The 26,607-nt window shown below is 37.6% G+C and overlaps 1 protein-coding gene across 1 annotated transcript in view; it reads left to right on the top strand.

The window, feature by feature from the left end:
- The first annotated feature begins 230 nt into the window (after positions 1-230).
- The window catches only part of CPD (carboxypeptidase D), a 71,660-nt gene continuing 45,283 nt past the window's right edge, over positions 231-26,607 (top strand). The window contains exons 1-2 of the mRNA XM_059046279.2: positions 231-1,069; positions 6,632-6,879. Of these exons, the coding sequence (XP_058902262.2) occupies positions 234-1,069; positions 6,632-6,879 (1,084 nt within the window). The 5' untranslated portion in view covers positions 231-233. The remainder of the gene's footprint in view (positions 1,070-6,631; positions 6,880-26,607) is intronic.

The raw sequence follows: 26,607 nt of genomic DNA, 5'->3' as shown, positions 1-26,607 counted from the left end.
AGCCAGAAAGAAGAGACTGAGGGAGTAGAGGAGAAGCGGAGCAAACGCAGAAGGGAAACGGGAAGGAGGGAAAGAGAGCGACAGGAACCTAGACTGATGAAGAGAGTGACCAAACTCTTCCCCGAGAGGAGGAAGGCGCGCCCAGAGGGAATCGGCGGCTTTAAGGACAGCCCCGCCCCTCGCGTGACGCCGCAGAAGGACCGCCCGCGATTGGCTGAGGCCTGGAGGGCGGGATGGGGTTGCTAGGAGCGGAGGGGATCCGGCTGGCCAAGGCCTCCCGGAGCGCGGAGCTGAGGGAACGGGGTCTGGGTTTGCAGCGCTGCTGGAAGATGGCGAGAGGCTGGGACGCGCGGCTGCCTTGGCGGCCAGGGCGCGTCCCGCTGCTGCTGTGTATGCTGTTGCTGCTGCTGCTGCGGAGCCCGGCCCGGGCAGCGCACATCAAGAAGGCGGAGGCGACGACGACGACGACGAGCGCGGGCGCCGAAGCGGTCAAGGGCCAGTTCGACCGCTACTACCACGAAGAAGAGCTGGGCTTGGCGCTAAGGGAGGCGGCGGCCGCGGGGCCCCCGGGCCTGGCCCGCCTCTTCAGCATCGGCAGCTCGGTGGAGGGCCGGCCGCTGTGGGTGCTGCGCCTCACGGCCGGCCTGGGGCCGCCGCCTTCTGACGGCGATACGGGGCCCGACGCGGCGGGGCCGCTCCTGCCCGGCCGGCCGCAGGTGAAGCTGGTGGGCAACATGCACGGCGACGAGACCGTCTCGCGCCAGGTGCTCGTCTACCTGGCCCGCGAGCTGGCGGCTGGCTACCGCCGCGGGGACCTGCGCCTGGTCCGCCTGCTCAACACCACTGACGTGTACGTGCTGCCCAGCCTCAACCCCGACGGCTTCGAGCGCGCCCGCGAGGGCGACTGCGGCTTCAGCGACAGCGGCCCTCCCGGGGCCAGCGGCCGCGACAACAGCCGTGGCCGCGACCTCAACCGCAGCTTCCCGGACCAGTTCAGCACCGGTGAGCCCCCGTCCCTGGACGACGTGCCCGAGGTGCGCGCCCTGATCGAGTGGATCCGCAGGAACAAGTGAGTGTCGTCCTCCCTCCACCGCCGCCTCCTCCCCCGCGCCCCCCTCCCCATCCAAGTGAGCCTCCAGAGCAGAGGCTGGGTCCGGCACTCAGTGAGCGCGCAGACGGTGCTCTCAGGCCTAAGGGACGGGGGTAGTGAGGGCGGAGAGCGACACCCCGTAACGGGCACAGGGCCCAGGCCGCTTAGCCTCTGTCCGGCTGATTGTCCGAGAAGCGCTGCCTAGAGGCTGTCATTTGTTCAAAGGATGCAGAGAACGCTGTTTCGCTGGAGGGGAGACTCTTCTAGCATTCTGGCCCCTGTTCTCACGGGATCGTAGAATATGAGCGACGGAAGAGACATTAAGGATGACCTAGGTCAGCTCACTTATTTTATACATAAACTGACAAGATTGCGATTATCTTATTACTACAGGCACTGTGCTAAGCCCTTTCCGTGGACTGCATGATCTCAGTTGATGTTGGCCACAACCTAATGAGACATACAGCATTAACATCCCTGTTCTGTAGCTGGGACTTCAACTCACCCATTTAGTCAGTGCCCTTAACAGGCATGGAGGGAGACTGTAGCCTACATATGACCGATGACACTCCGGGGGTCTTCTTCTTGGTTATTTAACAGAAACTGGTTCTCTTCCAGTCTTTACCTCTGACTCAGCTATGGAGCATATAGATATGGCCGGCTGGAGAACTTGTACAGATCTGGAACCTTCATCTGTAAGCAGCTTCATTTTAGACTCTGAAGGGTTTCTGCTGCCACTGTGCACATGATTAGTGGGCCAAGGCCAAATGGCTAATTGTCACACTTAATAGACACCTTAAGTGTTAGTAACCGCTCTGTGAGATTTAAAAACTTAAAAGAAGCACGAGGACCTGAAGAAATTGGTGTATAACAAGAAAATATTATAAATATATATATATGGTGTGTTTATGTATCCCGTTAAACCTTACAGGAATTGTTCCTACTGGCAAAATGTGTGTGGGCTGCAATAATATGGGTCATCTCTGTGGAGAAGGTAGAACTTGAACTGAGTCTTGAGAGATGGGTAGGATTTTCAGCAAAAAGGTGGAGGAGAGGAATAAAGGAAGAAGGAACTTATTCCAGTTGGAATAAGTGAAGTGACCATGCACCTCTTCGTTTTGTCAAGCATCGGCTTTGCCAGCATATCCCCATTTTTGTGTCTTCATAAGGCTTGTGAAGCAATTAATCTTTCCATCCTGATTTGAAGAAGATATCTGAGTGACAGATAAGATACAAGCAATAATGAACAAAGAAGTTTCCCTGTAGGACTTGGAATCATCTCTTCTACAAGGTTCAGCATATATAGCAGACCTTGAAAATTTCATGGCCATTATGACAATTCTAGATTCTTTTTGTCTCCTACCTTTCACTTTACTCCTTCTGAGATCCCTTGTAGGTATTAATTTCACATGCTTTCTGGGAAGATTTTTCCTTTAAAGATAGTGGTGTCGGGACTTCCCTGATGGCGCAGTGGTTAAGAATCCCCTGCAAAGGCAGGGGACACAGGTTGGAGCCCTGGTCCGGGAAGATCCCACATGTCGCAGAGCAACTAAGCCCGCAAGCCACGACTGCTGAGCCCGCGTGCCACAACTTCTGAAGCACACGCGCCTAGAGCCCAGGCTCCGCAACAGGAGAAGCCACTGCAATGAGAAGCCCGCGCACTGCAACGAAGAGTAGCCCCAGCTCGCCGCAACTAGAGAAAGCCCAAGTATAACAAAGAAGACCCAGCATACCCCCAAATAAATAAATAAATTTAAATAAAATTAAAAAAAATAAAGATAATGGTGTCAGGACCTCTGAACATTTACATAAGAAGTGTGACTTTAACGTACAGCTTATTGCCAGAAGCTGTGATGGCCAGGGCCTTTCTGAGATGATATATCAAATTCACTCTTTGCATTCCTTAAAGGACACGTTTCAAAAGCCCCATCATGATCTTTGCAGGGATGTAAATTCTGTGAGTAGATTTTTCTATTCAGTATTACTTCTGCTGTGAGCAGAAATAAAAATGAGCTTTGTCTTGGTGCAAGTCACCTTGAGACTATACTGAAAGCTTTAAATTTTAAATCTAGGACCAAAAATGTGCTCTTTGGATAACTCTTTCATATCACCAGTATTTAATGATTAAAGTTATGGTCTGGGCTGGCTCGTTCAATGATAGGAGCTTGTGAAGATTTTAAAAGCTCATCTGTGTCAGTTGGTATTACAAAGGAAGTGGCTCTGTTTTGTGGCTATGGACTACTTTAATCATATCCGTCCTCTTTTCAAATGTAACTCTAATCAGAAGGGAAAGTAGGTGAGTATATAGGGTGAAAAGTACATCCTTCCATCCTCAATCATAAATAACTCAAGATGCATGTTATTTAATGATTAATCAGTAACAAGGGACATTGATATGTAAATAAAGTAAAAAAACAAGCACATACACGATTTGAGATTGATTCCTAAATATATAGAGTCAGCTTTATGGATAGGAAATTCTAAAACCACAGATATTCGTCTGTACAGGGAAATTACCTTTTTCAATGTATTTCGTGAAATAAATTGTTTGAATAATTTCTTGATATCCTGTTCACCCAGCTGTATTAGAAATAGATTTTTGTTGTTGTTTTGGATACGTGACAATTTAAGACTCATTTCCTCCTGCTTGGGAAAGTGGAGTTTATTATCTTTGTTTCACTTTATACTTCATCCCATCCGTGATTTTGTACTACTGATAATTGACTCATCTGCTTAAGGAAATATACAATATTTTAACTCCATCATTAAAATAAAGATTTTATAGTTTACTTCACCCTCATATTTTTGGCACAGTTCTTTACTTAAATATACCTGCTTAGACTTTAATAGGAGATTAGCATATAAATGATTTTTTGGGTATGTTTGTGAAAAGCATTATCATATTGTTGGGGTGTATAGCTACAATTTCCTGAAACCTTTAGAATTTAGTTTATCAGACATCAAGTTTTCTTAATTTTTTAAAGTTATTAACAGGGTTATCTGGGGACCATAATAAGGTTAACTTGGAGATTGACTTTTTAATATCTACACTCTTGTTTATAATTTTTATGATATATTTACCAGCTACTTTAAATCTTACGCAAGGAATGATATATGATATTGAAATCAAGTGTGAGAAACACTTAAGAGAATTGATTTGATTGGAAACCATAAAATACCCTTCAAATAAAATTGGATCGATATACAAAGTTGGTTTGACAAAGACTAAAAGAAATAATCTTACAACCACTATAATAGATATCACTTTCTTTTGAAATCGCCCTTACCAGAGTGGCATTGGTAGTTTTAAAACTATCTGAGTAGAGTAAGGAAAATAAAAAATAATTTAATTTTATCACTCAAGTAGATTGCAAATACTTCATTGTTCTAAAAGTATTTGGTTAGGCCATTTTAACAGTATTTCTGAGAAGTGTTAGAAGAAATGTCAAACAAAGTGAAAAACAGCATTTAATAGAGAATCTTGGAATTTAAAATTTTAATTGAACACGTATAAAGTAACATGCTTCACTTATTTAGAATATTCAGTTACCCTTTTTTCCCCCCCACTAGACTATGAATGCCATGAGGGCATTTTTGTATTTGTTTCTTCACTAATATATTGCTTAGTGCCTAGAACATTTGGCTTACAGTTGACACTCAAGAAAATGTGTTGCTCAGTTGATTGTCTGAACTGGGCCAGCCTTCTTGTAACTTTCCCAAAGTCAGTGTGGGGTGGTGGTGGGGAAGTACTTAAATTATTTGAGGTATAGAAACCAAAAAGTAAATTGTTAATAACTTGCTATGGAGGAGGGATGGGTAAATTGGAGTTAGAATAGATGCTTAGTTTTTGTTTCTGTAACATTGTAGCATTGGCAGTGGTGAGTAGAATGATAGTCTGTAAGGCAGTGATTCCCTAAGCAGTATGCTAGATGGCTCCATAGGAATGAACATTTGTTGATCAGGGGCTATAAAGCAGTCATTGTGCTGGAAGATAATTGTACATGTATCATCTTATATAATTCTTGTAACAACCCTGGGAGGCAGGTAGCGTTAATCCCCATTTTACAGATGAGAGAGAAACCTGGGGTTCAATGGATTTAGAGGCAGCAACTTCTCCTGATCATGTTACTAGTGAGTGACATGTCTGCGAAACCAAATGTGCTTACCCATATTTGCCTGGTTTTAAAGCCTGTGCTATTGCCACTATACCAAATAGCATTCCCCTCTGGTATCTAGAACTGTGCTAATTTTAATTATATAAAACTAGTCTTCTTTCATAGTCTATTCTGGTGTTTAATCACTGTCTTTATCAGCTAAATTTTGTCTTCTGATGAATGGATTCTATGTTACAAGTAATTTTCATTGTTTGACCTCCTCTGGGAGGTACTGATCATACTTAACCTTTCAAATTAAACATATCATAGACTTAATTTTCTTTCAAACATATAGAAAGAAATGTTATAAATCAACCCCCTTTGGAATTACTGTAGGTCAGTTTATTTCTGCCACAAAAAGGCAGAAGCAAAAAATCTAATTTTGAGTGCAAAGAGAAAAGTGTTTAATCTCCACTCATAGTAATGGTTTGAACTGTTACCTAAGTGAAAAATGTATAAATAGGACTTCGGCATATTTTTGCTTTTACTTTTTACCATAAAAGGCATTCTTCAGTATTTCTATATCTATAAATTTAACCAAATTGTAAACAGGTTTGCTTAACAGTTATCAATAAAAATGCAAAAAGTTTAAAATGTTTCTTTTATAGAAGCAGCCTTGTTTCCATGTCAGTTTATTTTTTAATGGTCCAACCAGGAACCTTGCATCTAGAAAGAGAGCTGCTTTTACAGTGATGCAATGTGCTGTATTGTTTTTATCTGAAAGCAGCTCAGGTCTTTCCCCACCCTGAATTTTCTCAACTATGGCTTCTCTCCTGAAAATGAGAATTTAGTGTACTGTGAAAATGGAATGAGGCAAAGCACATCCTGTTTTAAATTAGACTCCCTATCTTAAAAATTCTCTCTGGACAGTAATATAAAAAGCATGAAACTTATTAACCTAACTCGTATATTCAACAAATATTTATTTATGCCAGCCATACTTTCTATGAAATTAACACAATATGAAGTACAAGAATTAGATTGAACTCTATGAAATTGTCATTTTTGTAGGTCAAAACATGTTTGAATAGTGGCAAGTTCATATTGTTCAACGTAATACATGATTTTACAGTTCCCTGAATAAGACGTCTCCTGAAACATTAATTTACACTGTGTTATTCAGCTATTTTTTTCAGTGATGGGGGAATTATTTAAGGTTATTTGAAGTTAACTTGGACTAAAAACTTTTGAAATTTATTGAGTTACTAATACTTTCTTTCCATTTTCTTTTCTTTTTTTATTGTTGGTCTGTTTTAACAGCTGATAGAGTTGTCATCTAGGTGTCAAGAGGAATATCTAAGTTCATTTATGAAAGATGTAGAATTTTAAAATACATGTTTTCTGTGCCCTTTAAAAAGTGATATGTGATTTGGTTATGTTTTCAAAGGTTTGTGCTTTCTGGAAATCTGCATGGTGGCTCAGTGGTAGCAAGCTATCCTTTTGATGATTCTCCAGAACATAAGGCTACTGGAATCTATAGCAAAACCTCAGATGATGAAGTATTTAAATACTTGGCAAAAGCCTATGCTTCAAACCACCCCATAATGAAAACTGGTGCCCCTCATTGTCCTGGAGATGAAGATGAGACTTTCAAAGATGGGATCACAAATGGTGCACATTGGTATGATGTGGAAGGTATGTAAAGCCCTGAATATGCTATATTTCCCCCTGTGTTCATTTAGCATTCCTAAGTATACTCTGGTGAAAAGAGGAAATTTCGAGGAATTCTGATTTTTTTTTTTTGGCCACGCTGCACAGCATGTGGGATCTTAGTTCCCTGCCAGGGATCAAACCTGTGCCCCCTGCATTGGAAATGCAGAGTCTTAACCACTGGACCACTGGGGAAATCTGAATTCTGATTTTTTTAATCTTTTTTTTTTAATTTTGAAAATTGCAAACCCACAGTAAAATTGAAAGAAAACTACATGAACACCTGTATATCCTTCATTTAAATTCACCAACTGTTATCTTACCCCAAATGTCCCCCCTCCTATCTCCTCTCACGTGTATGCACGCGCACACACACACACGCACTCTTTTGCCAAATGATCCAAAAGTAGGTTGCAGACTTTATGACACTTCACCTGTAAATACCTCCCAAGTATGTATTTCCTAAGTACAATGACATTCTCTTGTATAACCCATGTACCATTATTGTAACTGAGAAATCAACAGTAATTCAGTACTATCATCGCACATGCTGTTCATAACTCAAAATTCCTCTATTATCCCCCAGATATCTCTTATAGTTCCTTTTCTTCCAGATCAGATACAGTCAAGGTTCCAGCATTGCATTCGGCTCTTGTGTTTTTTTAGTTTCCCCCATCTAGAACAGTCATATCAACAGTCTCTTTTCTTAATGATGGTGAAACTTCTGAAGTGTCCAGACCAGTTGTCCTACAGAACGTCCCATATTCTAGATTTGCTGCTTTCTTCCTGATAAGATTATCAGGTCAAAATTTCCAGCAAGATAATTATATCAATCACATCAGGAGGCACATAAAGTCAGGCTGCAAATGGCCAAGTTGGACAACTTGGTTAATGTGATGACCACCACTTCTCTCCATTTTACATAAAGGCACATTTTTCCTTTGTATTTTAATATGTGGGATGATTGTAGAATGCTGTTTTTTAAAAATTGTGGTTGAAAAAAATATATATCATAAAATTTGACATTTAAAAAAATTAATTAATTAATTATAAAAGTCAAGATTTTTTTTTTTTTTTTTTTGGCTGTGTTGGGTCTTCGTTTCTGTGCGAGGGCTTTCTCTAGTTGCGGCGAGCGGGGACCACTCTTCATCACGGTGCACGGGCCTCTCACTATCAAGCCCTCTTTTTGTTGAGGAGCACAGGCTCCAGACGCGCAGGCTCAGTAGTTGTGGCTCACGGGCCCAGTTGCTCCACGGCAGGTGGGATCTTCCCAGACCAGGGCTCAAAGCCGTGTCCCCTGCATTGGCAGGCAGATTCTCAACCACTGTGCCACCTGGGAAGCCCTAACCATTTTTAAATGTAGAATTAAGTGGTATGTATTATATTCACCATGTTGTATGTCTGTATCACTACCGTCTGCTTACAAAACTTTAAAAATACCAGACAGAAACTCTGTAACCATTAAGCAAAAACTCCCTGTTCCCCACTCATTTCCCACCGTCCTCCCCCCAGTCACTGGTAACTTCTAATCTCCTTTTTATCTCTGTGAATTTGCCTATTCTAGATATTTCATATAACTAGAGTTAATATATTTGTCCTTCTACATCTGGCTTATTTCACTTAGCATAACGTTTTCAGGGTTCATCCATTTTGCAGTGTGTATCAGAACTTCATTTCTTTTTATGGCTGAGAAGTATTCCATTGTATGTGCATACTACATTTCATTTATCCAGTCATCCGTTGTTTCCACCTTTTGGCTACTATGAATAATGCTGCTATGAATGTTAGTGTACAAGTATCTACTTGAGTCCTTGTTTTCAAATCTTTTCAAATACTCAGGAGTGGAATTGCTGGGTCATATGGTAATTCTGTATTTAGCTTTTTACACAGTGGCTGTACTGCTTTACATATCCACCAGCAATTGTTTACCTTTTCTTTTAAATGTTATAAAAACAACTATTGTTCTTTTTAAACTTTTGGTATCCTTTGAATAATGACTTTTTTCATTTTTATGCCCAGGCTTAAACAATTTAATTAAGAGTAATCAGAAGGAACAAGTCAATCTATGGAAAAGTCATCAGTATAAACTTTTTTCTGTTCTTAGAATCTGCCCACGGTGAATGCCTTAGGTTTCCCCTTACCTTTTTATTGGCAGTTAGTCACATTATAAAGTATGTTATGACGTTTCTCTTGATGTGCCTTCATATAAATATTTGAATAACTCTTTGACTTTTTATGTCAAGCTAAGTGTACACAAATTGGGTGCTAAGTTTGAGGACTTGATACTTTCTAGAGTCTTCTTATTCCCATATAGTTTCTACCAGGGTTTCTTATATATAACTAGTGATTTGAACTATTTAGAAAGGGCTTTGAAATATTTAGAAGCCAAACTTTCTGCCTGGAACAATTAGAGGTGGTTTGAAAATGATTAAAAAATTTTAAAGATAAGGGACATACTTTAATGTTTAATCTCACTTCAATCTTTAGCAAATATATTTCTTTTTTATCTTTCTTTTTTTTTTTTTTTTTTTGTGGGATCTTAGTTCCCCGACCAGGGATTGAACTTACACCATCTGCAGTGAAAGCACAGAGTTTTAGCGACTGGATCACCAGGGAATTCCCTTTAGCAAGTATATTTAATAAAACCTGATTTCATGAACTGGTGGTTTTGTAGTCAAGTTGCTTCATTATTTGAGATACTATTTAAAATAATGGACTAAAAAATAATTAAATTTTCATTTTTGGAGAAAGTTGTAAAAGGTTAGAAAGTAGTTACTAATTGACAAATGATTAAGGAAGGTAAATATATGTTATACTATTTAAAAAGTAAGTGTGCTTCCTTCACAGTAAGATTATTTGGTTAAGCCAGGCAGTGTGTTTTTCTGAGTCTTCATACATCTAAAGGAGCTAAATTTTTCTGTTGCCATTATTATTTTTTTTTATGAGCATCTACTTCTCTCCTGTTTTAGCTGGGTGGTCAGGCATATTTTATTTCTGCAATAGGTAGCTTATATCTCTTACTGCCTTAGCAATATTGAGCAGTTTCTTTTGTTTGTGTGTTTTAATAGCTTTATCAAGGTATAATGGACATACAATAAACTGGACACATTTAAAGTGTACAATTTCATAAGTTTCAACATATATGTGCACCCATGAAACATAATTATTAAGTTTCAGTTGTTTCAACAGGGTAAATGCATTGTTTGTCTTATACTGGACTGCAATAAGATGTTGTGAAACCTTGTGACTAGGCATATATTCAGACCCGGATGTCCTGGAATAACTTGAACAACATTTATGTGGTGTATTTAGAAATTCTAACTCAAAGAAGTGTAGACTTTTAGAGCTGAAAATGAATATATTGATCTAGTCCAACCCTTTTGCTTTACAGGAAATCAAGCCCTTAGAGAAGAAATAACTGGTGCGGAATCATTTATTAACCTAGCAAATATTTACTGAGCACCTGCTACATCCCATACACTATATTAAGTGATGGGGTAGAGTGTGAGCAAAACAGAAACAATTCCTTCTCTCGGGGATCAGATAGTGTATTAGTAGTGGGGGATGTGAGGTAATTTGGCCTCTACTTCACCTTCATTGCCAGGGTTGATTCAGCATATCTAGCTGCCTACGTGGGTGGCCTTGCTTCTCTCAACATGTCTCTCAAACCTCAGGATCCATCTAGGGAATGACTATCCTAGTAAGGCCTGTGAACAGTCGTGCTCCTCTGCTAAAGCCTGTTATTGTGAGAGCCTAAGCTGAACTTATTCACGGCGCAGGCCTTCTTCTATTTTTTTTTTTTAACCACGATGTACTGATTTGTATGCCTTTTGTTTGCCATTCTTTATTATTTTCTTTCTTCATGGTTTTGAAGACATTATAAAAATCATCTGATGGTTTGATATGTTTATTCCAAAGCAAACCTAATGAAACTGAATTATAGTTTCAGTCAACTTGTAAACATTGCCCTCTTTCAACTTACAGAAATTTTTAAAAGGGCAAGTAAGCACCTAGAAAGAGAAGAGAGCTATGAAATGTGACCAGATAAAATATCTGTAACTAATTCAGGTTTTTGGTGTGACTTTAAACTCCTTTGATCATGTGGGCAGCCATTCTCTGCATAAAGTGGAGGTCAGACCGAGTAGCACTAATGTGCTCTAAATACTGAGGTATGTTTGGCTTTAAGTAGATTGCTGACAGAAAGGAAAGAGCCTGGGGAAAATAATTACCAAACTGTTTTGAACAGCATAAAGGGTTAGATTTGGTCCAAAAATGGACTGAAAAGCTTATTCTTGTGCAGCATTTTTTGTGTCATTAAATGGGGCATTATGTCATAATTCTTATGACACCAGGAAATTGGAATCTATATAAAATAAAAAAGAATCAAATGGATGGTACAGAACTGAAGAAATACAATATCTGATATTAAGAAATAGACAAATCCATAAATACAGTAGGAGATTTTAATCATGCCTTTCTCAGTAATTGTTAGATCATGAAGACAAAAATATCAGTAAGGACACAGAGGATTTAAATAACATAAACCAATCTGACCTAATGAACACGTACAAAATACCGTCCTCATATCTAATTTTCCTGCAGAGTCTGTTTACTAATCCAAAGTGTATATGATAAGTGATTTACCATCAATCACACTTAAGGTAGATGTGTCTAGTTCTATTAGTGCTTGTGTTAATTTTTGTTTTAAAAATTACATTTTAAAAGCAAACTAGCAAACACACTAAAACGTAAAGCATTCTTATATCTTTGCTTGTTTCACATTTTAATTGGAGCAAGTCTAAACTTCTCACAGTCTGACTCAAGCCTACATTTCTAGTCTTCTCTCCTTCTTTTCACCTACCACTGAATGACTTGTCCTTCCTGCAAAATGTGAACCTTCACATACTGGGCTATTCTCTGTCTGGAATGCTTTTCTCCAGTTCAGCTGTAACCTTCTCTGAAACCTCCCCGGTAGTAACTGTCACTCTTACCTTCCTAGAACATTTTGTTTAACATCAGTGTAATGCTTATCTACTTACGTTGTTAGTTTTTTGAGTCTCTTGCTAGAGTGTGAATTCTTTTGATAAGGACAGTGTGGTGCTATGCATTTTGTAGTTATCTTTATTACAAAATGTACTGGCAGGGAAAGGGTCCTACAGGAAGTGAGACTAGGGAGGTTTTTACCGTTATTTGGAGTAAGGTCTTTTTTTGGAGATATGGGCTTTATCTAGAGGGATGCCATGGGAATGAAAAGGGAGTATGAGATATATAAGAAATTGTGCAAGAGGAGTTGCAGAATTGACCGTCAGATAGTAGAACAGAGTGTCAAGGCAAAGAAAGACTTAAAGATATAACTTGGAGATTTTGAGCCTGGATAAGTAAGAATGATAATAGAAATGGGAAAAAACTAATTGGAAGGGGTGTGTGTGTGTGTGTGTGTGTGTGTGTGTGTGTGTGTGTGTATGTTTTCTCTTTAGGTGTGAGAGGAGTGAAAATTGGAGGTGAGGTGGTACTGGATGTACTAGTTATAAATACTTGATGTACAGTTGGGAGATAGGCTCTGGAGCTTGGGAAAGAGGTCAAGATTATAAAGAGATTTAGGCATTATGAGATATGTAGAAAGCATATGACAGAGTGCCTGATTTTGAAAATTGAATTGATATTGTTTCCTAGCATCATTTAATTGCTTAGAGCCAGAAATTCAACTAGGGAAAAAAAATACATATATATATATATGAACAGATGGGTGCTTTTTCATCTCCAAAGTGAATGTACTTCTGGCATTTTGTATTGGGATGTTTTCTTTAAGGAATGCCAACAGTTTAGATATTCTCAGCCTGTTCATATTTTAAGAATACTATTGATAATCAAATGTGCATTAATAAAGGGCTTTTGGTTTTATCTGATCTTGTACATTAAGGAGCTACTTGGATCTTTCTTCCTTTCTCTCTCTTTCTCTTTCACCTGAGTGCCACCTTATTTAAAAGGAAAGCAAAAACTTAAAATGATACTCAGAATTTTTTCTTCTGCTTGAGTCATAAATTTGTTTTAGTAAACTGAAGTATAGCCTCATATAAGAATCTAACCTTTAGGAACAGTGTGCTTGTATATTTTGTAATGTAATAGTAGACTTTCATCAAGGTTGAGAACCAAACACTGTTTTAGGATATGGCCCCTAAATCTTCAGATCCAAAGTCTAAAAATTAGATGTGCTTTTTTTTTTTTTCAAAAAAAATACAGGTAGTAGAAAATAGGAAAGTACTTAAAAACAACAACAAAAGAAAAACCAAAGGAAAATACAGTTCAGAGACCTGCGTGAGGGCTTCCCTGGTGGCGCAGTGGTTGAGAATCCGCCTGCCGATGCAGGGGACGCGGGTTCGTGCCCCGGTCCGGGAGGATCCCACATGCCGCGGAGCGGCTGGGCCCGTGAGCCATGGCCGCTGAGCCTGCGCTCCCGGAGCCTGTGCTCTGCAAAGGGAGAGGCCACAGCAGTGAGAGGCCCGCATACCACAAAAAAACCAAAAACAAAGACCTGCGTGAGAGAGAGTGTTGACCAAGTTAGACAAAACTGAAAACAGATGCAGGACTGTGTAATGTAGTTTAACTTTGTAGAATCATTATCATTAGCAAATATATGTTCAGTGGGAGTGGTGAAGGAAATGGATTTTCATAAGATAAGTTGTTCAGAATATGGAGACCAAGTTCAGTTAAGATTTGGTGAAAGCAAACTTGAATTTAAAGACCAGGAATATGGGAAAAATTCTTTCAAGGGCAATCTGTTTTTTCCATTCATTTAATGCAGATCTTCCACTTAAAAATGTTTATGACCATCATGCTCATTAGCTTTTAAAAATATCTCAAGGAGTGCAAAATTATCATTTAATAACCCACTTATCTATAAATAAATTGTTCACAAAAGTCAAAGTTGTGAGAACTTTTCACTATCCCTTGAAGTTTTTTTTTTTTAATTTTATTCCACCACATTCTTTTTTTTTAACATCTTTATTGGAGTATAATTGCTTTACAGTGGTGTTTTAGTTGCTGCTGTATAACAAAGTGAATCAGCTATACGTATACATATATCCCCATATCTCCTCCCTCTTGCATCTCCTTCCTACTCTCCCTATCCCACCCCTCTAGGTGGTCACAGAGCACGGAGCTGATCTCCCTGTGCTATGCGGCTGCTTCCCACTAGCTAGCTATTTTACATTTGGTAGTGTGTATATGTCCATGCCACTCTCTCACTTCATCCCAGCTTGAAGTAGTTTTATTAAAGAAATAACAGTAAGCTACAAATTTAATTATAGAATAGAAATTGCCTATCTATATTCCTGCATTCTAAAATGCTTTTCCTAATGAAAAAAATACATTGCTTTTTTTTTTTTTTTTCTGTAAAAGGTTTATGGGGTTCTTGTGTCATACAGTTTGATACTTTATAGTTGGCTTACTGAGGCAAGTTAAAAAAAGAAACTTGCTATGTTCAAGTCTTAACATTGTAGCATTGGTTTCATTTTTTTTCCATTGGCTTTTGCATGAGGCATAAGAGTGAGTTGTTAGTGCACCATCTTTGAATGAATGGTTGAATTTATTTAAATACCCTCCACCTCCTTAAAGCTAGATCTCTCTAGTGAAAACAGTAGCAGGGATTGGTTCCATGATAAAGATGAACTGAGTATCTTTAAGCATTTGAAGATTAGTTGTGAGACACATGGATTGAAGGAGTTGAATGGATATGAATAGATTCTTTGGTCAGAAGATTTAGCCACCCATAACAATTTAGTATTGATCATAATTTGTTGTAGTGCTGGACAGATTCCTAGTGATTACACTTTTAGTCTTATTCTTTAATATCGGTAAAGGAATGAAAACATCATAGCTTTCACAATACATTGCATTCAATATTTTCTGAGTATAGAAAAATTAGATTGGTAGGTAGGCTTAAAAACAAAATATATACCTTTTGTCTTTCTTTGCCAGTTTCCCTTGGGAGTAGAGGAAATAGTCTAAATCAGTGGTTTTCAAGCTGGGTATGTATGGGGAGGAGGAAGAGATCAGTTAGTTTGGATAACTTTAAGGAAATAAATTTCCAGATCTTCCATGCCTGAGAAAGATACTGGCTGCTGAGGTTCAATCTCATATCCTCTTCTTCCACTTGACTGAAGATAGGTCTATTTTTTTCTGTCCATCTGAATCACACTATCGTATGTTAACTCAGAGTTTTACAAAGTGCACCAAAAACAAAAGGGATAATTTGGTGATTAATGGTATCATAAAAGCATCACTGAAACGTCTCATGAAAAGATATATTTTCAGTAATTATTACCTGTTAGGTTTATTATTTATTGAAATTGATAATAAAACTATGCCTTTATTGATAAATTGTATATCAGTAGTTATTGTAATACTTCAGTCTATAAAGATTTTTTTGATGTGGACCATTTTTAAAGTCTGTATTGAATTTGTTACAGTATTTATTCTGTTTTATGTTTTTATATTCCACCTGTTGAAGAAGAGTGTTCATGCAAGTTTTATTTGAATCCACCTAAAAAAACAATGTAAAGGCTTTATTTAAAAAATAAAAATTTACATTATGCAAGAAATTACATTGTTGCTATTTAAATTCAAAATCAAAACTTTTAGGTACCAACTTTAAAATGTGTGAAATGTTGCATAATTTTTCACGATTATTTTCCTATGAATAAAAAAGTTTGAAGGTCATTGGTTTAGATAGCCCAGTAAGAGACTAATGGATTTTAGAGGCTTGATTATTTATGATTGTTTTTTTGTTTTGTTTTGTTTTTTGTAGTACGCGGGCCTCTCACTGTTGTGGCCTCTCCCGTTGCGGAGCACAGGCTCTGGCCGCGCAGGCTCAGTAGCCATGGCTCACGGGCCCAGCCGCTCCGCGGCATGTGGGATCTTCCCGGACCGGGGCATGAACCCGTGTCCCCTGCATCAGCAGGCGGATTCCCAACCACTGCGCCACCAGGGAAGCCCTATGACTGTTCATGAGTAGGACAGATAGCAGATCCTTTATACTGTTAATAAAGTGCTTTATTGCTTTGAGGTATGCCTATGGTGAATGTTTCATTCCCAAAATTAAAATTTTCCTTGACTGGATAATGTTCTGAAATCAGACATTTTATCCTTTAGTCTATGTTGAGCCACATAACATATCAGCTTAAAAAAATAAACAAATGTATTAACTGAATCTGGTAATAGCTGCAGCTGTCAGAAATGTCAGGCTTATTTGCAGATCAGTGTTCTCTGTGACAGTGAACTCTAGCTCTAGCTTTGCCTAAGTAGGTTTTCTGTTAAGGAAAAAATCAAGACAACGGATCTGGACCAGCTACTTAGCTAAGATTACTTATTATACAGTCTTTGACATTTAGTATTGGAAAAATAATGTGAAGTTTAATACAGATGGCAAATAATGCCTATTTGTGGCATCTTGAAAAAAAATTCTTAAATTATTCATAACTCGGTTAATATCCCCATTTGTTTCCAGAAAAGATGATCTTTTTTTTTTTTTTTTTTTTTTTTCCGGTATGCGGGCCTCTCACTGTTGTGGCCTCTCCCGTTGGGGAGCACAGGCTCCGGACGCGCAGGCTCAGCGGCCATGGCTCACGGGCCCAGCCGCTCCGCGGCATGTGGGATCTTCCCGGACGGGGACATGAACCTGTGTCCCCTGCACGGGCAGGCGGATTCTCAACCACTGTGCCACCAGGGAAGCCCCTAGATGATTTTTTAAAGTAATTTTTAAACTAAAACTTGAAGTTGGTGAATAAAGACTTTTTGATGTTCTGAAGTTAGGATAGCTGTATCATTTTTGTCTTGCAAACTACAAGTTAGTTTGCTACTCTTCTGACATTGATTGACTCCTATGAGTTTCGAAAGAGGTAGATTAAGGTGTATATCATGGCTCACTAATTGCCTTCTGGGACTGGCTCATTATTATAGACTCAGAGGAAATGTGCTTTATTTTTATGAGATTTCATTGAGAGAAGGATATTTTGTGTGTATCTTTCTGTTATTGATTTCTATGTAATTCCATCATGTCAAAGAACATACTTTGTATAATTTCAGTTCTTTTAAATCTTTATCTTTGTTTTATGACCCAGCATATGGTCTGTCTTGGTAAATATTCCATATGTACTTGAAAAGAATGTGTATTCTGCTGTGGTTGGGTAGGATCTACTGTAAAATGTCATTTAGATCTAGTTAAGTGATGCTGTTTTTCGATTCTTGTCTAACCTTTGCTGATTTTCTATCTACTTTTTCTGTTGGTTACTGAGAGAGGAATACTGAAGTCTGCAACTATAATTGTGGATTTATTCATTTCTTCTTTTAGTACTATCAGTTTTTGTTTCATGTGTTTTGAAGTTCTTTTGTTAGGTGCCACATTTAGGATTGTTATATTGTCTTGGTGAATTGACTCTTTTAACATTATGTACTATCCCTCTTTATACCTGGCACTTTTCCTTGCTCTGAATTCTACTTTATATGATATTAATATTTGATTTGTGTTTGCATGGTATATTTTTCCATTCTTTTAACATACTATACCATTATATTTAAAGTGAGCATATATTGTGGTTGGGACTTGTTTTTTAATTCAGTTTGACAATTTTTTTTAGTTGGTGCATTTGCACCATTTATATTGAATATAATTGTTGATGTGTTTGGTTTAAGGTCTACCTTTTTATTATTTTTCTGTTTGTCCCTCTGTTTTTTATTCCATTGCTTCCTCTTCCCTGCCTTCTGTTGTATTGTTTGGATGTTTATCATATCATTTTAACTGTAGTATTTTAACTATATCTCTTTGTAAAGTTTGTTTTGGGAATTACAGTATACATACTTAACTTTTGACAGTTCTACCTAGAAGTAATATTTTACCACCTCAAGAAGAACGTATAAATCTTAACACCACACCCTTTACCCTCCCCCACTTTATGTGGCAGTTTTGTTATATGTATATTTTTTATATATGTACCTTAAAACCCCACCAGTGTTATGATTTTTGCTTTCAACTGATATACATATTTTTGAAAACTTAAAAGAAGAAAAAAAGTTTATTATATTTACCTAGATATTTACCATTTATGTTTTTTCTTCCAAGTTTTTCTCTGCTATCATTTCTCTTCTACCTGAAGAACTTTCTTTAACATTTCTTTTAAAGCAAGTCTGCTTGTGGTGGATCCTTTTTGCTTTCCTTCACCGAGAATATCTATTTCTGCCTTTGTTCCTGAAGGATATTTTCCCTGGATATAAAACTCTAGGTTCTGGGTTAACTATTCTTTTTCTTTTTAAAAAAAAATTGTTTTGTGCCATTGTCTTCTGGCCTTCATGGCTTCTGATGAGAAATTCACAGTAATTTAAATTGTTTCCCTATATAAATGTATCATTTTTCTCTGACTACTTTCAAGATTTTTTCCTTTGTCTTTGTATATCAGTAGTTTGACTATGAAGGATCTAGGCATGAATTTCTTTGAGTTTATCCTATTTGAGATTTGCTGAGCTTTTTGAAGTATAAGTTTATGTCTTTTGCCAAATTTGGGAAGTTTTCAGCCATTATTTCTTCAACACTTTTTTTTTTTCAGCATAGCATTCTTTTCCCTCTCCTTTTGAGACTCCAGTGGCAAGAATATTAGACTTTTTGGGGCTTCCCTGGTGGCGCAGTGGTTGAGAGTCCGCCTGCCGATGCAGGAGACACGGGTTTGTGCCCTGGTCCGGGAAGATCCCACATGCCGCGAAGCGGCTGGGCCTGTGAGCCATGGCCGCTGAGCCTGCGCGTCCGGAGCCTGTGCTCCGCAACGGGAGAGGCCACAACAGTGAGAGGCCCACGTACCGCAAAAAACCAAACAAACCAATATTAGACTTTTTGGTATGTCCCTAAAACTCAGTTCTTTTTTTTTTTCTCTGTATTCAGATTAGGTAATTTCTATTTATCTTCAAGTTAACCCTCTTTATCTTTGTCATTTCCATTCTTCTGTTGAACTCATACAGTAAACTTAAAATTTTTGGTTATATTTTTTACTTCTGAACTTTCTATTCTTTTTTACATCTTCTGTTTGTTTCTTTTATTTCATTTCAAGAATGTTTAATCTTATTTCTTTAAAGCATGGCTATAATAATTAAGGTTAGTCTGATAATTCCAACATCTGGTAATCTTGGGGTTGGTGTATATTGATTATTTTTTCCTTGCAAGTTGTTGACATTTGACTAGTTCTTTAAATGTCAAATAATTTTGGATTATATTCTGAACATTTTGAATCTTAGGCTATAAAATCTGAGCCTTGTTTAAACCCTATAAAAATGTTAACTTTTTGTTTATTTGTTCTGAAGGTGAATGACCCACTGTCAGACTTGTTCAGTTGTGAGTTTTGACTCGCCTTTTGTAGGCTGTGATTCCAATGTCAGTTCAGTTTTCAAAACCTTTACACTGCCTGTTCAGATCTGTCCTATGTGAGCACCACCCAGGGAGCAGCCTGAGACCTGGTCAGTGGTCTGTTCTGTAGATCAATTCCCAATGCTTTTGGTATGTTGTTTAGGGTCAGACCTTTACATGTGCAATTCAGAGTTGAGCCCAGGAGTTCATAGAAAACTTTATAGAATCTCTGTTTTGAGCTCTCTCCTGTCTGCAGTCTCATAATCTCTGGCTTCCAAGGTCTCCCAAAATAGATCATGAATAAAGACATCATAGGGTGTCAACTGTCATTAGTTGTCAGGGAAATACAGATTGAAACCACAATGAGATACCACTACACACCCACCAGGATGCTTAAAATTAAAAAAGGCTGACCAGTTGCTTGAGCAGCTTGTTAGTTAAGGTTGCAGAGCAATTGGAACATTCATACCATGATGGGGGGAATGTGAAATAGTACAGCCACTTTGGAAAACAGTTTGACAGTTTCTTATGAAGTTAAATTTACACTTACCACATGATGCAACCATGCTTCTCCTAGGTATTTACCCAAAAGACATGAAAAAATATGTCAACACTAAGACTTAGGCACAGTTTTATTAATAATCGCCAAAAGCCAAAACCAAGTCAAATACCTGCCACATAGTGAATGGATAAACAAATTGTACTATATCCATACAATGGAATATATAATAATAAAAAGGAGAATTTGTATATATAACAATATGAATGAATATCAAAAGTGTTAGGCTAAGTGCAAGAAGCCTGATACAAAAGACTATATATTGTATGACTTCATTTATATGAAATTCTGGAGAAGGCAAAAATATAGGGAAAGAAATTAGATTAGTGGTTGCCCAGGGCCTGGGAGCAGAGGGGAGGGAACTTTCTGGGGTGATGCAAATGTTCTGTATCTTGATTGTGGAAGTGGTTATATGACTGTACACATTGTACTGTACATTTAAAAGGGATTACAGTGTATAAATTATACCACAATAAACCTGAATTTTAAAAAAAGCTGTAAAGCAGCATGTAGATCAGAGAGATTGTCAAAGTTGTTTTGGATCGGTTACTTCATACTTGGGTAAAGGGGAACTGAGAAACTCTGTAGGCTTCAAAGAAGAATAGAATTTAAAGTATCCTACAAAAAGATGTATCTTGTATATGCTGTTTTATAACCTTTTTTATTATTACATGGTAAATATCATGACCATAAGTGTGTCTGTAACATTTTAAATTATTGCATAGTAGCCCATTTTATATCATATTTACTAAACTGGTCCACCATTTTTGGACCTTCAGGTTGTTCGTTTTATTCTCCTTCAAGTTAAACACTATAGTCCTTATGACTGTAGCTGTTATCTTAGAATAAATTCCTGGAAAGTGAATTTCTGTGTTAAGGTCATGCCTATTTTAAAGATTTTATATACATATTGCTAAATTGTTACCCAGCAATATTCTATATGCCTTTATTTTTATCTGGGTTTTCTTTTCAGTCTTTTTTTTTTTTTTTTTTACTTTTTTAAGGAAGTTTTTTGATCAACAGGTAGTTTACAATTTTTAGGTAGTTAAATCTATCATTTATGGCTTTATACTACTTTGCTGTCATACTTAGACAGGCTTCTTTCCTCATCCTGAGGGTATAAAAATACCAGTTGGCTTCTGATTTTGTTTATGGCTACATTTTTACATCATGTTCCATGTGGACTTAAGTCTTTATTTGGTATGATCTGAGGTAAATCTCACCTATATTTTTGTCACACAGTTAACCAGTTATCCATGTAACAGTTACTAATTCTTTCCCCGTTGGTTTTAAATGTCTTTAATTATATCCCAATTGCTTTTGTTTCTTTTATTGTGCTTTCTATTTTGTTCTGCTGGTCTATTTATTTTGACATCTTAATTGCATTGCTTTAGTAAATATGGTTTTATAATACATTGTAATATCTGGCAATGCAAGTCTCTATTATCATTTTAATTGTTTAATGTTTTCTTGGATATTCTCACCCATTTATTTTTCCAAATTCCAGATCATTTTGTCCAGTTCCAATAAATATCTATTTTTCTGCATGATGCTTGTAAATTAATTTCAGGGAAATTTGATATTGTTATAAGCCTCCTATCTGGAAGCATGAAATTTACATCCTTTAGTAAAATTTTATAATGTTGATTTATATTATGCATTTTATTACATTTAATCCTATACATGTTGTGGGTTTTGTTGCTGGCATCTTTTTTCTGTTACATTTTCTGATTATTGCTGAAATATAGGAAAGACATTTTGTATTGTTTTTACACAGTCATCCTTTTATTTCCAGTGTCATTTTGCATGACTTTCTGCTGAGTAGTGTCTTATCAAAGAAAAATTTGGGAAACATATGTTAAGATTTAATTAATATTCTATTATATATCTCCACTAGGTTCCACATGATAAAGTTAATATTAATTCTATGAAGATGTGTTACAGTTAGGTATACTATTCACTGTAATATTTCTCCAAATGTATAGAATCTACAAAAAGAGATTTGTTGTCATGAATCAGACCTTTAGTTTTAGATTGTTCATAGAGTTATATGTTACAAAATCACTATTTATATAAAATGTGATCTGTAGGACCAGAGGCCACTGAATGTAGTTTCTTCTCTGAGAATTAGGTCTTATTTTTAAAAGACTACTGTCCTTCCTCCCTGCCCCTTACCCTGGGCATATGTTTGTATGTGTTGATTGGAGCTGCCTAGTTACAGTCCTATTAAAGTTACATCTAAAAAGATGATTAGATAACATTCTAAAATATGACTGTAAGCTTTGTCTTCTTGTTGCTGTTAGCTAGTATTTCTTAAATTACTGCTGAAATAAGACAATTAAGGGGTAAACCAAAGAATGCTAGGACTCAAGCCTGGTGATTATAGTATTATAAGTAGTCTACTTCACTGCATTCTGGCATAATTAAAGCACAAGTTGGCTGTGTTTGCAATTTAATTCAGCTCTTAAGTTTTTTTTTTCCTTAGTTGGGAAGATTTTTTTCTATTAAGTTTTACATATGCAGAAAAATAGATTAGTTCACATTTGTATTGCTTTGAAATTATTTGTATGTGTTCTGTGTTTCTTTTCCTCACCAAGACTCTAAACTCTGAATGGAAATATGTCTCCTATTTATAAATCCCTATAATCTTAGTTTAATGACTTACAATGACCATTGTACTGTGACCAATACAGTAGTAGATATTGGAGATTAATAAATATGATATATAATGAATAACATATGTATGTTCACATGTGTACATGTGAGTCAGAGTTACCAAAGATGATCAGAGGTCAACAATGACTGAAGGTGACTTACATCACTTAATGACTAAATATGACTGGTAGGGATATGAAAATCAGCATCTCACCATTTTTCTTCCAGACCCAAAGTAAGTGCCAAGATGCCGGAAGATAGGAGAAAACCAAAAGATGGATAGGTTGCCTTCTAAGAAAAAAGGTTAAGACAAAGTTACTGGGCTTGTGATAGTGGTAAACCTGCACATATATGTTTTACAAAGACAAAGTCTATTTGACATCTCCACATGGATGGTCAATGGGAATCTCAAATTTCACGCATTCAAAACAGAAGTCTTAACTTCCCACTGATCCAGCCTACTTACTTTCATTCCTTCAACAAATATTTACTGAAGGAATACGATGTGCCTGGTACTGTTCTTGTGCTTGGAATATCCATCAATGAGCATAACAAATATTCTGCCCTTGTGTTGCTTATAATCTAGCAAGGAGGAACAGGCAGTAAATAAAAAACATAATAGGTAAATTGTTAGGTACTGTAGAAAAAAAAGAAAAAAGTAGAAAAGGGTGAGAGTGCTGGTGAAATGGGCTTGGGGACAGCGATGGGGAGAAGTAAGTAGCAACTTTAAGTGGGGAGATCAAGGTGAGCCTAATTGTCAAGTTGAAATTGGAACAAGGAGCTGAAGTTGAGGGGAGGGAGTTAGTCAAGTAGAGATATCTGGGGGAAGAGCATACCAGGCAAAGGAAACAGCTAGAACAAAGACCCAAAGTCAGGTACCTAGTGTATCTAGTGAACAGCGGGGAGGCCAGTATGGCTGGTGCACAGCCAGTGATGGGGAGAGTATAAAAGGAGGTTAGAGAGGGAAGGGGAGTGGTGGTGGACAAATATGCAGAGGCTTAGGCTTTGGCTCTTAGTCTGAGTGAAACAGAGAGTCATTGTATAGGGGAATAACATCCAACTTACATTTTAGCAGAATTTCTCTGGCATATCTGTTGAGAAAAGAACATAGAACGGCTAGGGCAGGGACAGGGAGACCTATTAAGAGTGATTGCAGAAATCCAGGTGGAGAAACAATTGTGGCTTGTATCAGGGCAGCAGCAGTAGAGGTGAGGAGAAATGTTGGGATTCTGGATATATTTTGAAGTTAGAACTAGCACTGTTTCCTGATGCTTTAGATGTGGGATGTGTCTCCAGGGCTTTGGGCCTGATCAACTAAATTCTTCTAGTGCCATTGACCACCATGGGCGAGACTGGTTTAGGGAAGATGAGAATATGTTAGGTTTGTGATATCCAAGTAGAGATATTGAATAGGCAATTAGATGGACAAAAGTCTGGATTCTGGGAAAGAGGTGTAGGCTGGACATAGCAATTTGAGAGTTGTCAGCCGGTAGATAATATTTAAACCCCATGGGGCTGCATGAGACACCAAGGGCATAAGTGAAGAAAGAGAAGAGGATCAAAGACAGAGGCTTAGGCATGCCATATCTGTTTCCTTTGTTCTCCTTCATCCTCTCAGTTAATGACACTAATAACACTGTCTCCCTAGTTTCTCAAGCCGAAAATCTAGACATCATCCTTGATTCCTTTTAAACAAGTCCTTTCTACATCCAAATCTCTCGGCTTTATCTCCATTACCAGCAACCTAGTCAAATCCATCCTTCACTTCTAATTCATCTTCCTGCTTTCCTTTTTGTTTCCCTATAGTCATTTTTCACTCAGCAGTCAGAATGATCTTTTAAAAAGGCTGTTCAGATTATATCACACCTCTGCTCAAAACCCTCCAATGTTCTGTGCAGCAAGGGAGACAATCAACAGAGTGAAAAGGCAGCCTACTGAAAATATTTGCAAACCATATATCAGATAAGGGGTTACTCTTCAGAATATATAAAGAACTCCTACAACTCAACAAAAAGCAAGTAATCTGATTAATAAACAGGAAAAGGACTTGAATAGACATTTCTTCAAGAAACATATAAACGGCCAACAGACATATGAAAAGATACTTAATATCATTAATGATCAGGGAAAAACAAATCAAAACCACAATGACATATCACCTTATACCTCTTAGAATGACCACTATCAAAAATATCAAAATAGCAGGTGTTGATGGTGATGTGGAGTTTGCACAGTTGGTAGGAATATAAAATAGTGCAGTTGCACAACTTTGCACAGTTGGTAGGAATATAAAATAGTGCAGTTGCTATGGAAAACAGTATGGCGCTTCCTCAAAAAGTTAAAAACGGAATTACCATATGATTCAACAATCCCACTTCCGGGTGTAAATACAACTGAATTGAAAATAGGATCTTGAAAAGATATTTGTACACCCATGTTCATTGCAGTGTTAGTCACAATTGACAAGAAGCAACCTAAATATTCATTGACAGGTGAATGGATAAAGAAAATTTGGTATATACATACAAAGGAATATTATTCAGCCTAAAAAAGAAGGCAATCACATCCGATAAAGGACTGTTATCCAAAATATATATAAAAAACTCTTAAGACTCAATACTAAGAAACCAACAACTGCATTAAAAAATGGGCCAAAGACTGTAACAGACATCTCACCAACAAAGATAGACAGATGGCAAATAAACATGAAAATATGCTCCACATCATATGTCATCAGGGAAATGCAAATTAAAACAAGTTACCACTACACACCTATCAGAAAGGCCAAAATCCAGAACCCTGACAACAGCAAATGCTTGTGAAGATGTAGAACAACAGGAACTCTCATTCATTATTGGTGGGAATGCAAAATGGTACAGCCATTTTGGAAGATAGTCTGGTGGTTTCTTACAAAACTAAACATACTCTGATCATACAACCCAGCAATTTTGCTCCTTGGTATTTAACCAAAGGAGTTGAAAACGTATGTTCTCACAAAAACCTGCACATAGATGTTTATAGTAAACTTTATTCATAATTGTCGAAACTTGGAAGCAACTAAGATGTCCTTCAGTAGGTGAATGGGTAAAGTAAACTGTGGTACATCAGACAAAGGCATATTATTCAGCACTAAAAGGAAATGAGCTATCAAGCCATGAAAAGACATGGAGGAGGGAATTCCCTGGCAGTCCAGTGGTTAGGACTCCGTACTTCCACTGCAGGGGGCCCAGTTTCCATCCCTGGTTAGGGAGCTAAGATCCCGCAAGCTGCACAGCCAAAAAAAAAAAAAAAAAAACCATAGACGCAGAGCAACCTTGAATACCTATTACTAAATGAAAGAAACCAATCTGGAAAGGCTACATACTATATGATTCCAACTATATGACACTCTGGAAAAGGCAAAACGATTTGGAGATAGTAAGAAGATCAGGGGTTAGGGAGGAGGATGGGATGAATAGGTGGAGCATAGAGGATTTTTAGGGCAATGAAACCACTGTGTATGATACTATAATGGGGAAACATGTCATTATATATTTGTCAAAACTCATAGCATATACAACACCAAGAATGAACCCTAATGTAAACTGTGGACTTTGGGTGGTAATGATGTGTTGATGTAGGTTCATCAGTTGTAACAAATGAAGATTTTTGCATCTGTGTACATCAGGGATATATTCTTTTTCTGTAGTGTCTTTGTCTGGTTTTGGTACCAGGGTAATGCTGGCCCTGTAGAACAAATTTGGTAGTGATTCTCCCTCTTTAACTTTTTGGAATAGTGTGAGGAGGATAAGTATTAACTCTTTTTTAAATGTCTGGTATAATTCAGCTGTGAAGCTCTCTGGCCCTGGACTTTTGTTTGTTGGGAGTTTTTTGATTACTGATTCAATTTTATTATTGGTAATCAGTCTGTTCATATTTTCTATTTCTTCCTGATTTAGTCTTGGAAGATTGTATGTTTCTAGGAATTTATCCATTTCTGCTAGGTTGTCCAATTTGTTGGCATAGAATTTTTCATGGTAATCTCTTATGATCCTTTGTATTTCTGTGGTGTCAATTGTAACTTCTCTTTCATTTCTGATTTTATTTATTTGGGCCGTCTCTTTTTTTATTTGTG

The sequence above is a fragment of the Kogia breviceps genome, chromosome 19 (assembly GCF_026419965.1).
Source record: "Kogia breviceps isolate mKogBre1 chromosome 19, mKogBre1 haplotype 1, whole genome shotgun sequence".
NCBI lineage: Eukaryota > Metazoa > Chordata > Mammalia > Artiodactyla > Physeteridae > Kogia > Kogia breviceps.
This window is presented reverse-complemented; position numbering and strand designations above follow the sequence as displayed.